Below are 13,857 nucleotides of genomic sequence, written 5' to 3' on the forward strand. Positions count from 1 at the left end.
ACATGTACACCTTCCCATTACCCATTACCCATAACCCATCACCAATCACCAAAAACTCTCATCCCACCCTCCCATTCCCATAGAGCTCCGCCAGCGCCTCATTGCACAAGCGCTCATAATACGCCGTTCCTTTCCAGTCGCATTTCGTTGATCGCAGGCCAGCTGTCATCCACCCATCAGCTCTTAGGCGAGCAATGCGCTGCTCGCGTGTCTCATCGGAGGGTGACAGAGATGAGGATGGGGTGGCGGCGGCGGCGGCGGTGGTGGTGGTGGTGGTGGTGGTGGTGGTGGTGGTGTGGATTTTGTCAGTTGGGGTTGGGCCGGGGAGAGGTAAGGGGGGAGGTGTGGAGGAGGGGGTGGAGGGGTGGCTGGTTATGGGTTGAGTGTAGTCATGGCTGTGATGGTTATAGCTATGGGGTTGGTGATTATGGGGATGGGGTTCACTGGTAGTTGTGGAGGCGTCATTTGGATCGTCGTATGTAGGCGTGAAGCTCCAGAAGGAGGCGAAGCGGTTATTTTTCTTGGCATTGTGGACGCGCTGGAGGTCGAGGGTTTTGGATATCAGGGTCCCGGTGGATTTTACGTTTGCATCTAGTTGAGTACAAAGGGAGGTTATAAGTGGGATGAGTGGGGAGTCGGCAGGGAGCGGGAAAATGCGATTGATGTTCCATTGCTGCTGCTGTTGGCAGTGGTTACGGGTTGAGTTGATGCTGCTTCTATGTTCAGCGCCGCTATTTCTGGCAGATGTAGCGGAAGAATCAATTGAGTGTCTGTAGAATTGAGGCTCGAGTGGGGTATAGAGCGACACAATTGATTCTGCATCTGGGTTGTGCGGGGCCAGAGATATGTGGTCCCTGGAGTGGGTCCGGTAATGGGCTTCCGGCGGTAATTCGGGTAGTGGGCGTGTAGGTGGGGGTAAAGAAGGTGGGTTGTATTCGATTAGTTGGTTATGGAGGAAACCATTGTTGCAGATTTTGTGGATCCGAAGGGGTGAAGGCATGAGGTCTTTCTTGTGTCGAGACACAGCATGCGCCGCTGTGTTATCGGATGGGACACTGGTATGCTGGCTAGCAGTTTTCTGCTCAGCTGGCTCCAGCGAGGGAGCTACAGTATTGGTTTCGTTTTCAATCAGGATGGGCGTGTCACGACGAAGTTTTGTAGGTGACGTTGCTGGATATGTTTTCCTCTTGTCGTTCGTTGACGCGTGTTCGCGTCTTTGTCTGCTGGATATTCGTGGTGGCAGCGGTTGGGGTAGTTGAGGTTGTTTCTTCTTCTCAACGGAGCCTGGAAGGGCTGCTGCGAGAGAAGATTTGCAGGCCACGAAATTATCTCTGGCGAGATTGAGGAGTGGGAGTTTGTTGCTTGAGTAATTGTGTGCTCCCCGTCCCAGTGCTTCGTATGAAATGGCACAGTAATAATGAAGGAATGCTTTGTGGATCGCTTGAAGCTATAGATACCGGTTAATCATCTGCTCTTATGTCGATGATAAAATAAAAAGAAAAGCTAACCTGGTCCACTTCGCGGAGCAATTTTGTAGATTTGGCAGCACATTGCTTGTATTGACGCCGAAAATAGAGGAGTTTGACCTCCTGAAGTGAAACCTTCCATTGCTCTGACGGGTTGGAGGGTTGGAGGGCATTGGCAATATTTCCGTATACCACGAGGGTATCAGAGATCGCCATTGTTGCGGAGGCGTATAAACATGAAGATACTTCAAAGACTGAGGGATTTGCAAAACGCAGATTTGTATAAAGAGTTAGGATAGCAGCATAGCAACTTGTGTTTGTTACGAACAGCTAGACGAAACAAAACAACAAATGAAGCAGTTGATGATTCAAGTATAACAGAGAACGTGTGAAAAAAAGAGAATGAGAGAAAAGATCACAAGCAGCAGAGTAGTTAAGACTCCAACTGGGAGAGAATTGACGCAATATGTTGATGTTGAAGCATGAGATGATAGATCAAGAGGCAAAAACAACAGACGCAAAACAAATCCCAAAGCTTAAGGGGGTATATTCGAATTCAGTATGCCTTATAGCTTAGTTTCAGGTTTCTTTGATTAAGAAAAAAAAGGGAAAAGAAAAAAGCACAGAAAAAAAAAAAAAGGAAAAGAAAGAAAAAAAAGAAGAAAAAGAGAAGGAAAGAAAAGAAGAAAAAAACAAAGTAAGGAGAAGAAGAAGAGGAAAAAGAGGAAAAGGAGGAAAAATAAGAATTTCCGTTGCTGTTCTGCATAGAAATGTTAGTGATGATCGGAATAAACAATCAAATCAACATCAATCAAAATGCAGTGCAGCAAAAGGAGACATGAAGAGTTGAAAACCACTTGGAAAGATGAGAGAATGTTGATTCAACAACTCACCTGTGAAGTAGTTAATAATATTTAAACAGTCAAAAAACGGGGTTAGGCCAAAATTCAAAACACGCGCAGAGAAAAAGGAGAAGATAGATGTTTTTGCCCCGAAGTCCATTTCACGATCAGATCGCGATTCCAGATTCTAGATTGATCAAAGGATGCCATGGTCTGCCATGTTTTGCTTTCTCTCCTCTCTTACCTATCTTCGGTTCCGGGCTCATGGTCCCTCCCAGAAACTTGGAAACTTTAGAACAACCAGGCGGTCCAACGAGTAGGATTAGGGAGAAAAGCGGGAGATAATTCTTAAGCTTTCGAAAAGATCTCTTGCAGAGAGATAGAGAGATAACCAAACCAAGAAATGAAGTTATCCCGGAATTGGGTAACATAAAAATAGCCTACATGAGAATGCACAAAAAGGAGTACACGATAACCTCCGGGAGACGGCCCAAATAAGGAATATTAATTTACCAGAAGGGAAAAGCCTCCCTGGGCTATTCCAACACAGATGCTTGCGTTTGCATGTAACTACTCCACTGAACAGATGGAGATCCCGTTCAGGGGGAAGATTATTACCCACCGCCCACTCGTGCAGTTACATGTACCCACAGGAGTGGTATACGCATGCAGCCGTTGAACCCTCGGGAGGACTCAGCAGAGTCTCCACTCCAATGCTACCCAGAACTGGATCAAGAGGCATATATGCAGGTACGCATGTATCCCGTGATTGTTCAGGCGCCGAGAAATATGGAATCTGTTCAAACACACTGGGGGGGGTTTATTGGGAGGGACACCAGGATTCGGAGGGCAGAAGCCCGGTTGGGTGTCGGAGGGAGATGGCTGTTTGTGACACTCACTGCCCGGTTGATCCGCAAAAGCTGCGTGTCTCTCTACACGGAGTACACGCATCCTTCCTTGCCCGATGCAAAATAGTTGTATCCAAAGACGCTTGCGCGGTATCTGGGAAGATAAGGTTACCAAGCCACCCCCGGAGATGAATTCGTTGTGATAGCTGTTGCTGCCAGCGGATTGACCCTGGCCATCAAACCATGGGGTAACTAGAGGAACCTGGAGAATTGCCAAGTTTGTCGAATCGAAATCGCAGAGGCTAAGAGGTAACTAATAACTCCTTAATTAGCTGCATATGGCAGTCAATCATGCAACATTAACATCGACAAACCTAATTTGGTTACTTAGATATATATCTGCTCAGAACTTCATGGCGTCATAGACTGGTTCGCGTTGTCCCCATGTTGTGCCCCGTCATGCTCGGGCAACTTTCGGAGCATATCGTGAGCGAAAGCCCCTAAAGTCGAGCGCGGGCATGGGGTAAACCCCGCCCAGTTGAACCTCTCAAAGTGGAGTGGGCCGCTCCGTTAGTTACTACAGAAGAGAAACAGCGGTCGAACGCAAATCATTCGAAGCCGTGGATATATATATATATATTGCCGGTACCTGAAATAGGTGTCATTTAACGCATTTGCGTTGAGACAAGTAGACATATTTGCTCATTTGTAACCATTTTTAGCGCCACTAAATATAAGAAAACACAGTTTCAACAAATAAACGGGTGTTCGCGTTTGAACGCAGGGGGAAAGGGGGAGAGTCTTTTTTCAGATCCACAGTTCGTCTTCGCTCGATCAAAAAAAGTCTTAGAGCAATCCCCAGGAACTGGATAAACTATCTCTGTAAACTAATATTTAAAGCAACATTAGAAATCAAGCAAAAACATATCATCCTCCATGTTTAAACGCCATCGCCGCTGTGTCCATAATAGCCTCCTCACAGTCTTGTTCTCAAAATCATCCATACCATCGCGTCGTAAAGAGAAAGGAAACAGCAAACGTAAAAATGAGGGAAACTAGAACTAAAACTAGAAACAATAAAAGGTTGCTGTAATCCACAGTCAGAAACAAATGAACATCATCGTAAATTATCCTCATGTTCGGGTCCAGACCGTCTGAGATCATTTTTACCACAAGACCGCGAATACAACCACGAACACAACAACCTCACGGTCGCCCACAGTTCTCCGTCGCTATCATCCGCACGGAGGAAGCAAAGGAACTCCACTTCAATCCTCGCGCCCAGGCCCAGGTTGCCCGATACCATTGTCACCACGACAAAGACCACGACCACGACCTCCTTCATGGTCACTCCCAATTCCAATTCCAATTCCATTTCCATTTACATCCGCACTTACCTCCCTATTCTTCCCAACCTCGGTCCTAACAAGCCGCTGCCCCGTAATCGCCAACCCGTTCAAGAATTCCCCCAGCAACCTAGTAAGCTCCCGCGCAAAGACCTCATCACTCGCACCCTCTGTCAAACTCTCCATGCTCGGCGGGACAGGCTGCGGGAAATCCAGATGCCCTGTGTCAGGCTCTGTACTACACTGGGGCCTTTCTACCCCACCATCCTCAACCGCCGTGTCATGATCAGGTCCGGGTCCGGCGAGTGAACCGTTACTGTTCCTCATGCCACCGTTATCACGATGGTTATTGTGGCTGTGGTTTCGGGAGTATACAGTGTAGTTCAGCGATGAAGGGGCGGTATCAGCGTCGAAGTCCGTGAATATGGCTGAGTCGGTGATCGAGGGGAACGTGTCGCAGGAGGAGGAGAGATCGTCTGTATCTTCGACTGCGGGCGGGGTGGCAGGTCTATCGAATCTGAATGGGTCGTTGTCTGCATCTGATGTTGCGGAGTGATAGGACGTTGCTGTTGATGGCCGAGAGTCTGAGGCACCGTCGAAGCCCATAGGCCGGTTGTTGGACGGCCACTGGAGGGTTGGGAAGCGCTTTGCCATTTCGTCCTCGTGGCTGAGGCGATTGGATGAGGCAACTCCGCTGCCCCATTGGTCTGGTTCCTCGTGTGCGGATAACTCCTCTGGCTCAGTTGTCATAACTGGGAAGGTCCAGGCACGGGTATCTCGTTTTTCTTGATGTGGTGGCTGGAAGTGGTGCTGTCCGCTTCCACCGTCGTCGTCGTGGTTGCCGTCGTAATGTGCATCCGCTGACATTGAGGATGGAAAAGTCCATTCCATCGTTGGAGGGCGAGGTCCGCGGGCTGGCTGGTAGTCGCTAGAGTCGCTACTCGTGTTTGAATTGCGTGTAAGTTTGCTGCTTGATCGATTTGCTCGAATTGTGTTGGCATCTGCGAGCTGGAATCGGGGGTTGCTAGACGCGGAGCCCGCTGCATAATGGGAAGACTCATAGTCGCCAAGGTTGAGGTCAATCAAAGTAGAAGTAACAGAGGATCTGTCAGTGTCAGTTCTGAGAGGGAGGTCGGAGGAAAATCTTTGCTGCTGCACGGGGACAAAATCCCTCTTCGTCTCATATTTATAATCCGGTTTATCTTCGTTAAATATACCCTCCATAGCCGCAGCGCCTCTCTTGACCCGCTCGTCAAAGTTGGCTCTTTCCTGTGCAGTCAAATCGGCATCGTTACTGTCATCATACTCATCCCTTGGTGGCTCGGGTGGAGTGGGAGTTATCTCATCCTCGAGCTCTGCCAATGACGCAGAAAGCTGATCGAAATCTATCAGAGAGAACCTTCTCTCAAAGCTAGTAGTGGTGCTGAAGTTCCAATCATCTTGGGAAATTGAGTCCTCTTCCCCAGGAAATTCAGAAGCTATGGCGCCTCCCGGATTAAAGAGGGAGATTCTCTGGCCACCACGTTGAGCCCATTGGTAATATATCTTCACTAGTTCTCTCAGCGAAGTTGTTGGGTGGGATTCTCTTGTGTGAGCAAGGTAGTGATGTTGGAGGATCTTTTCCATCGTAGGGCGCACTGTAGGATCCGAATCCAGTGTAAATGATACCAGTGAGCGTAAACCTTCGGTAAAGCTATCGTCCTCTAACCTCGGTGTGAATCTGTTAAGTTGACGTCCAATTTGCATCCTCTCTCTTAATGTTGCATTGGGTGGGTTTCCCGTAGCACATTCGAAAAGGGTACAGCCGTATGCCCAAACATCAATCTACTAGAGTCAGCCTTATCCTATAAAGCAAGTAACGCATATCACGTAAAATACACCCACCTCACTTCCATATTGATGCATCTCACCTCCTCCCCTCATGGGAAACATCTCAGGGGGCATCCAATGCGGAGTCCCAATCCATGTTGTACGTTTGTCCACCTTGCTCTGGAGAACACCAGCCACTCCAAAGTCACAAATCTCCAAGCGGCCTTCCTCATGAATCAAGACATTGGCCGCTACGTGACAATTAGTTCAGTGTTGCATAGATATAAGCCATATAGAGGAAGGATTCTCGAACCTTTAATGTCACGATGGATAATGCCGGCGTCGTGGATGGCTTTGAGACCTTCCGCGAGCTCTCTTGCAATTGGAATAATGAATCGTTCTTCTAGTTTATCGCCCATTGCTCGCATCTAATAATCCAGTTAGTAATGAAGACCAAGTCCAGGGATGAACTGATTTCAGGGGAAGAAAAAAAGGGCAAAGAAAAGAAAATACGCTCATGGTGCAGGTGGGAATTCATTCACAGAAGAGAGAGAATAAAAAGGGGATATCAAATCATACCAAAGTCTTCACACTTCCGCCGGGACAATACTCGCAAACCAGCCACAGCTGAGAATGGATCGAAAAAGCTTCAATGAGCATATTGATATTTTTAGCTCCAGCTTCCTTGACCTGCTTCATCACTTTCGTTTCATGGATGAAATCCTTGATCGACTCGTCCTTCATATCTCGCACGGACTTATAATCAACCGTATCAATTTCTAGCACTTTGATGGCCACGACCTTCTGTGAATGGATTTGGCGACTAATATGAAACCAAGTTAGTAATAACGGCGAACTAGAAAGGGAGATAGAATAAAATCAATAATAAAATCATAAAATTGGGTCTGACGAACCCCTTGTACACTCTCCCATAAGCTCCCTTCCCAATAAGCTCCTCGAATACATAAGGAGGCATATCCGATTTCGCTCTCCTACACATTTCCTTCACAGCGGCCCCTTGCTCCTTCGCCAATCTCATAGCCTCAGCCTTCTGCTTGGTGATTGTCACCATAGCCGATGAAGGGTCAAGATACGTCGAAGCCATGGTGGGATGTACGTTTGTTTCCCTCTCAGAAATTTTGTTCGTATGGTCGATCGCCCCTTCAATCCACCTGTTGTGTACGCTGAGGCAAGATTCGTCGACCTGGATTTTTGGCGGAACTGCAAATTCCGTGACGCTGGATTTTCGTCTTGGAGAAAAAATTCTTTTCAGAGATTCGACAATGCGTATACTTCTAGGCTTTCTTTTGATTGGGGCTGCTGACTGGAAGGGTAGCTTTGAATATCGTACGGAGTAGTTTAGAAGGTCGTTATAGTCAGCAGGCTCGCCTGCCCATGTGGTTAATATATTTGCGGATAGCTCTTTGGGTTCATAAACATTCGCCTCGGGAAATCTTTGAACGAGGGGAGCTAAAATGGGTGGCAGCGGTGGCCGTGGCGGTGGGCGGTGTGGAGGTGGAGGAGGGAGTGGTTTTGAAGGACTCAGTTGTGAATCGTTATTTATATATCGACGTTCGTTTCCCGGATAGAAATATAAAGGGTTGAAATTGTGTCTCTTGTCAAATGTTTGGAAATCGTGAGCTCTCGGTAAGGTTTTGGCACGATCGCGTGTTGGATTTAAAATAGGACGCCTCCTTGGACGCGGAGGGTTGTTGTACGGGTTCCTGGGGGGTTGGTTTTCTGTGCCGAATGAGTTGCCCCGGGCTCTGAATAGTTGATTTTCTACGTCAAATGTGTTGCCCCGAGCCCTAAGTGGTTGATTCTTTGAACCAAATGGATGGGGAGGGGATTGAAAACCAAGCGATGGTTTCCTAGTAAATGGCTTGGGCGGGTTCGGAGTATCAAGGCAGTTTTGATAAGCGTCCTTGGGCTGATTGAATGGGTCGTAGAAAGGCTTGTTAGAAGGCCGGGATAAATCAGAAGGTGGTTGGAGGAGTACAGCTGCGTGGCTATATAAAAATGGTGAGCGCGGAGAGAATGTGTTTGATCTGGGAAGATTTGTGGAATAATTAGATAGCGGGTTTGAATCTGAAGCTGGCGGAGGCCTGTGGGGTGTTTTATTAGCGACAACGGGACTGTATGAAGAGTAAGATGTTGGAGCAGCCCCGGGGGAGGGTTGATTGAAATAGGGTGAGTCTTCGTAGTAAAATCCTGAACTGCTAGGCGCTGGATCAGGTGGTGGAAAAGCTTCAGCAACCGGTGATTCAGCGGGGCCGTATGAAAATGGTGAAGTTGGAGCAGGATCAAGAGACGGCTGAGCAAAATGGGGTGCGTCTTCGTAGTAAAACCCTGAACTACCAGGTGCTGGATCAAATGGCGGAAAGGCTTCAACAAGTGATTCACTAGTTTCTACTGGCCTTGATTCGAAGATAAGTCAGCTGGTTTACAATCATCAAAGCCCCTGAAGCAGATAAAGGAAGCACTCCGTCTACCTTTGTCCACTTCGCCAAAGATTTGGGGCAAATTTGGTAGACTCTTCAGGAAATCTCGGAAAAGGAAGTTCTTCAACTTCGTCAAGGGCTTTTGCTCTCCGCTGCTCTCTGTCAAAAGGCTCAGGCTCTCCGACGCTAGCGTCTTCCCAAGTATTTGAGGAGTAAGAAGTCGAACGAGGAAAAGCCTCTCCAAGCTGTTGCTGTGAAGACCTTAGGGGTCCCTGATAAGCACTAGTGGCGTCTGGGGAAGAGGCCTCGACAGCGTCAGGAACAAAGTAGGTATTTCCTACGCGGGCCTGTAGCTGGTCGCAATGGGGCTCGCGATTTCGCCCACACTGAGGTTGATCGCTACATGAAATAAAAAGCGTCAGTTTTCATCATGAAACGCACAAGTGGTATAGACTAAAATGACACAAAAAAAAAAAAAAAAAAGGACAAATCAAACCGATAAAAAGCATTTCGCCGCGCACGGCTGTTGTGGCACGCCATGATAGTGAGATACGTGACATGAGAAGTGGGAAACGGGGGGAGATGGGGGGAAGAGAGGGTGGTGGATGGATGATGAAACCAAGGATGAATGGCCAAGCAGAGGGCTTTGATGAGTGCTTGAGAAGGATCAAGGAGGAGGTGATGTTGATGATAAAAAAGTGCGAGGAGGGCGAAAAGGAGATGAATCTACTTACGGAGGAAGCGGGTGGTGACCTCTTGCCTAGTCGAGGACGACGTGATATATCCGCCAAGATGGGGATGCAGGTACCTCTCCCGGGTCACGATACTGACAGCCTTCGAAAGACAACCCCCTGCAGAACCTCCACTGGAAGAGTGGCAGGCGGACGGGTGGTGAACGCTGTTATTCTGCGTTTTTCTGAAGCGATCCCTACGACGGTTAATCCAATTCTTCTACAAGGCAGGCATCCAAGAGCCCTTGGAGCAATCCCAGGGGATTGAGGGAACAGGAGAGATACCTAGAACAGGACCCCAGATTGATGGGGTGGTGTCTGTAGGGCACTGCACAGCGCTTAGTCGTCGCCGAACACAAGAGGGCTAGTGCAGTGCTCGGCGCTGACCTTATGTAAGGGAGGAAGAACAGCAATTTATCTGTCGACAGAGGGAGAGTTTGACTGCAGCAGACTGTGACTGCGGGAGGGAGGGATGTTACTTTAATCACAGGTGAATCTTTGTCTGAGTATCTAGTACTACAGGACAACCTGGTGCAATCGCACTCCCAGGTTGATGGGTACTAAGGAGAGGAAGAACAAGAAGAAGTCCTCAATCCTCAGCAGCAACACTTGCCAATGGGGAGTCTCAGTTCTGGAGGGCAAGACAAAGCGAAGCCATGAGAGAGTGTGACCGCGTCCCTGTATTGTGCCCATACAAAGGAGAATGGGAAATCTGCTAACACCAAGGGTGTCAGTCAGTGCTGCAATGACAAAACCACCATTGAAATGGAAATAGACGCATATGAGAATAAGAGGGAAAAAAAAAAAAAGGTATGTTGAGCGGCCCAACATCCATATCAAGTTTTATGGGCAAAATGTCTCCAGAAAAACAGGCAGAGGCGCCAGGGGGGGTAAGGTTTCAATTTTAAGCAGAGTCCCAGACTTCGTCGAAAAGAGGTGTACCTAGGGATATATAGCGCAAATTTTATTCAAAGCCAACAGGCGGGGTGAATTTTGCCGCTTCTCAATGTCAAACTATGAGATATGTCGACTTACCAGAGGGGAGTTGGGAGATGGAGATAGAAGTGAAGTTGGGCAGAAGAACCAAACCGTCTTCGTCTCTTGTTTCAAACGCTGTTTTGAGCCTAAATTTCCATCCACGTGATCCTCAACACGCGCCCTCCCCCCCCCCCCCCCCAGTCAAGGTTGTTCGGGATCGTTCTTCAAATAGTTATGGAATTCAACAGCTTGGTTTTATTTACATGTATCTCAACGGATGTACTGGACGTAGCTGTAGAGAATAGAGAATATTATCCCTCCCTCTTCCGTCAACTCGTGCAAGTAGCGTCTCTTTTTCTAGCTTGTACATTCGCACTCCAGGCTTACCACTGGTTATCACTCAACACACCCGCTGGTGGAGGTGCTACTTTGCACAAGACAGACGAGGGATGCTTTCCTTCTTTACACTGTGCAAACACTGATATTCCCCTGCGATCCGTCTAATCAATACCCCACGCCAACATGTACGCTGAAGAAGTCTCCCGCAATCTTAGCATGTTCTGCTACGACAAGTCTTCAGTCCATAAAAAATTGTGAAATAAATCATTTGTCCGCCAGAGCTGCCCTTGAGTCTTCCCTTGAGAGGCAGGAAGGTGTGGTATTTTTATCAATTTCCACGTGTGATGGACTTAGTTGCTAAGAGACTGAGGCACACAAACGATGATGATGGGCCTTTCTTTTCTCATACCATTGCGTTTCGATATCTCCATACCTCTGGGTTCTGGACTGAGAACATATTTAATTCTCGAAAGGCGTTGCCAATCTACGAGCCGGCAACGTGAGGCCAATGAACGCTGGTCCCTGTCCCCTTCCGCCATGAACAACGACAAGACGGTTCAACTTCTTTCGGTAGGATCGCAAGTTCCAGGTCAGCCATGTATGTAACAGATGATGAATGCCGGAAATCCTTACTGCTTCCTATATGGTGCTGCAAATCACCACTTTGCTGCAGGGTCTTGATTCATAGTGAGCTCGCGCCCCTTAATGCGTTCCACTTCAGGTGTACCTGGGGACCTCTCACAGAGGTCATATCCCCCGAACCAAGCTTACCAGACCTTGCACTCTGGTCAGGGCCTGACGGCCGTGGCGCAGCAAGACAAATACCATTTCTATCGTGCTAAATATATATATATATATATATATATATATATATATCATATTGGCATAGGATATAAAGAAATAGCTGGTCGTGTATCCAATGGGAAAAGAAGATCAACAAAGTGATGGGAAAACCTCAGCCAGCCACAGCCCCTTGCAGACCAGATACCCCAGCAGGGAGCTCAGTCTGTGCATATTTTAGGGTAATTGGACTTAGAGTGAATCGAAATTGCATCGTGGAGGGGAAGTGGACAGAGTTGCCAGGTTGACAACCATTTCAACTGCGGCACAGCCGGTCCGGCATGACGCTGACGGTGGCGTCAAAGGGGAAGGGACACGCTGCACACCACAAGAGGAGAAATTGTGAGGAATGAAATGGAAACTCGGGACAATGAAGGGAGCTGTTTGAGCGGCGGGAGGAAAGGGGTTTATATAGTCGAACAAGCAGCGATATCGTGCCACACCCGATCTGGATGGCTCTAGACCATTGAAGGCAACTCTCCATGATACTTTATACCTAACTAGGTGACTCTGGAAAAAATGGGTGATAAATGAGCAAACAGAGACAAAATCAAAACGGCAAAACTTCGCTTCCCTTCCACCTAGTTGCCTTCTAGAAAATGAAAATCGGAAAAGGAACCTGACGAAAAGGAATGAGAAAATGGAACTGCCAGTCCCGTCATTTCCAAACTCCCCCGGAAACAACGAACTTATCCTCTCTTCTCTATAGTAAAATACGCCGTTGAAACAGCCCGGCGGCAAAGTTAATCAGTGACTTTCAAAGCTCGGAAATACGTTTTCATCGTTCCCCAAAAGGCTCGGGGAAATTACCCGGACTTGGTTAGCTGGCCAAGCTGCCCTGACATAACTCAGCCTTCGAAGCCTTCAACGTCATCTGTCCAAGAATTCTCAGAACTATGGAGCACAGTACAACGGACCATGAATGGAAAAAGGGCCCAACGACAGGGAGATGCCCATCTCCATCAGTTCTATCCATTACCACGATGGATAGATGAAAAATGAAAACAGGAATTAGTGCCCTACTAAATGACATCAATTGCTACCTGCAGCCTGCAGATGACATGGAACTAGAGGTTAACTGAATAACTTCATGCTGAATTATAAAATGGCAGCCAGCGCTCAACTCAAACCCCCAATTCCTTCCTTCAGCTGTTTTAATTTTGTGAAACTAAAGAATAAATTCCTCTCCTACAAATATACCCCTCGAGAATATCAAACAAACACAAATTCCTCCACTCCAACAATAAAACAATAAGACTGCACATCCAATTCTCAACCTTACAAATCAAAAAATGGCCGATCACATCCCATCCTTCAACCAAACCGAAGTCTACCCACAATCCCAAGGCCAAGTCCAACAACCACAGGGCCAAACACAACCTCAAGTCCAAGCCCAACCTGCCAACAGCGGCGGCCTTCTCAGCGGCGTGACGAAAACCGCCGGCGGGCTCGTGGGTGGCACGCTCGGCACAGTCGGAGATACGGTCGGGGCTGCTGGGAAAGGTGTCGGAAATACGCTTGGCGATGTGACGCAGGGGGTTGGCCAGACGACAAAGGGGTTGGGTGGGACTGTGAGGGATACGACTGGGGAAGGGAAGTGAGGGGGAAGAGTTGTTGTGTTGGAGGTGATGGAGGGGTATTATTATGTTTGTTGGTTTGTAGTGTGGATGTGGTTTTGTTGGTTTTGGGGAGTCGAGTTTTGTATTGTTATATTAAAAATTTGTGTCTGTGGTATTAATGCTTTTCGGAAGACGGGGGGTGGGAAGAGGGAAGGTCAAGGTTGAGTTGTTTTATCTAGAACTCTTTATGTGAAAACTTCCATGGAGCCAATCTCAGTTTAATATATTAGTTGAAATTGGAAATCGAAATTGCGTGGATAAAAAATTATCACCCTTTGTTGCTTTGTACATGATTGAGAAAGATATATGGTATGTGCTTAAGTGGGACTGCAATGAAAGAAGAACGAGCATTCTCAACTGTTCAATATTCATTCCAGTGAAACATTGGGGCACGGTCAGCTATGTCTCAAAAAGCAATATTTTTAATTCAATATCCATGCAAGTCAAATTATAGGATGTATATTAGCCCTATGCGAAGCGTATACTATGTCATGAGTCGATTTAAAGGAATTCTAGTAAATATTTCTGAATAACTATGCACAAAAACCGAGTCAAAAAATATAGAATAAAGCAACACAACCACTTCTCTACTCACTGC

At 47.4% G+C, this 13,857-nt stretch overlaps 4 protein-coding genes across 4 annotated transcripts; 2 read left to right on the plus strand and 2 right to left on the minus strand.

The window, feature by feature from the left end:
• Nucleotides 1-58: 58 nt before the first annotated feature.
• Nucleotides 59-1,682, minus strand: PAAG_05738 (hypothetical protein; the record flags this gene model as incomplete). Its single annotated transcript, XM_002792410.1, has 2 exons — nucleotides 59-1,447; nucleotides 1,509-1,682. 2 exons carry the CDS (start codon nucleotides 1,680-1,682, stop codon nucleotides 59-61), a joined length of 1,563 nt encoding a protein of 520 aa, XP_002792456.1.
• Nucleotides 1,683-4,424: 2,742 nt separating this feature from the next.
• Nucleotides 4,425-9,292, minus strand: PAAG_05740 (hypothetical protein; the record flags this gene model as incomplete). Its single annotated transcript, XM_015845670.1, has 9 exons — nucleotides 4,425-6,326; nucleotides 6,387-6,562; nucleotides 6,625-6,739; nucleotides 6,891-7,134; nucleotides 7,226-8,075; nucleotides 8,142-8,537; nucleotides 8,670-8,728; nucleotides 8,804-9,151; nucleotides 9,249-9,292. 9 exons carry the CDS (start codon nucleotides 9,290-9,292, stop codon nucleotides 4,425-4,427), a joined length of 4,134 nt encoding a protein of 1,377 aa, XP_015699896.1.
• Nucleotides 9,293-9,376: 84 nt separating this feature from the next.
• On the plus strand, nucleotides 9,377-9,751 carry PAAG_05741 (hypothetical protein; the record flags this gene model as incomplete). Its single annotated transcript, XM_015845671.1, has 1 exon — nucleotides 9,377-9,751. The coding sequence occupies one exon, from the start codon at nucleotides 9,377-9,379 to the stop codon at nucleotides 9,749-9,751; it is 375 nt and encodes a 124-aa protein (XP_015699897.1).
• A 3,181-nt stretch (nucleotides 9,752-12,932) lies between these two features.
• Nucleotides 12,933-13,241, plus strand: PAAG_05742 (hypothetical protein; the record flags this gene model as incomplete). The annotated part of the gene is made up of 1 exon (XM_002792414.1): nucleotides 12,933-13,241. The coding sequence occupies one exon, from the start codon at nucleotides 12,933-12,935 to the stop codon at nucleotides 13,239-13,241; it is 309 nt and encodes a 102-aa protein (XP_002792460.1).
• Nucleotides 13,242-13,857: the final 616 nt, after the last annotated feature.

Source organism: Paracoccidioides lutzii, assembly GCF_000150705.2.
Source record: "Paracoccidioides lutzii Pb01 unplaced genomic scaffold supercont2.15, whole genome shotgun sequence".
Lineage (NCBI taxonomy): Eukaryota > Fungi > Ascomycota > Eurotiomycetes > Onygenales > Ajellomycetaceae > Paracoccidioides > Paracoccidioides lutzii.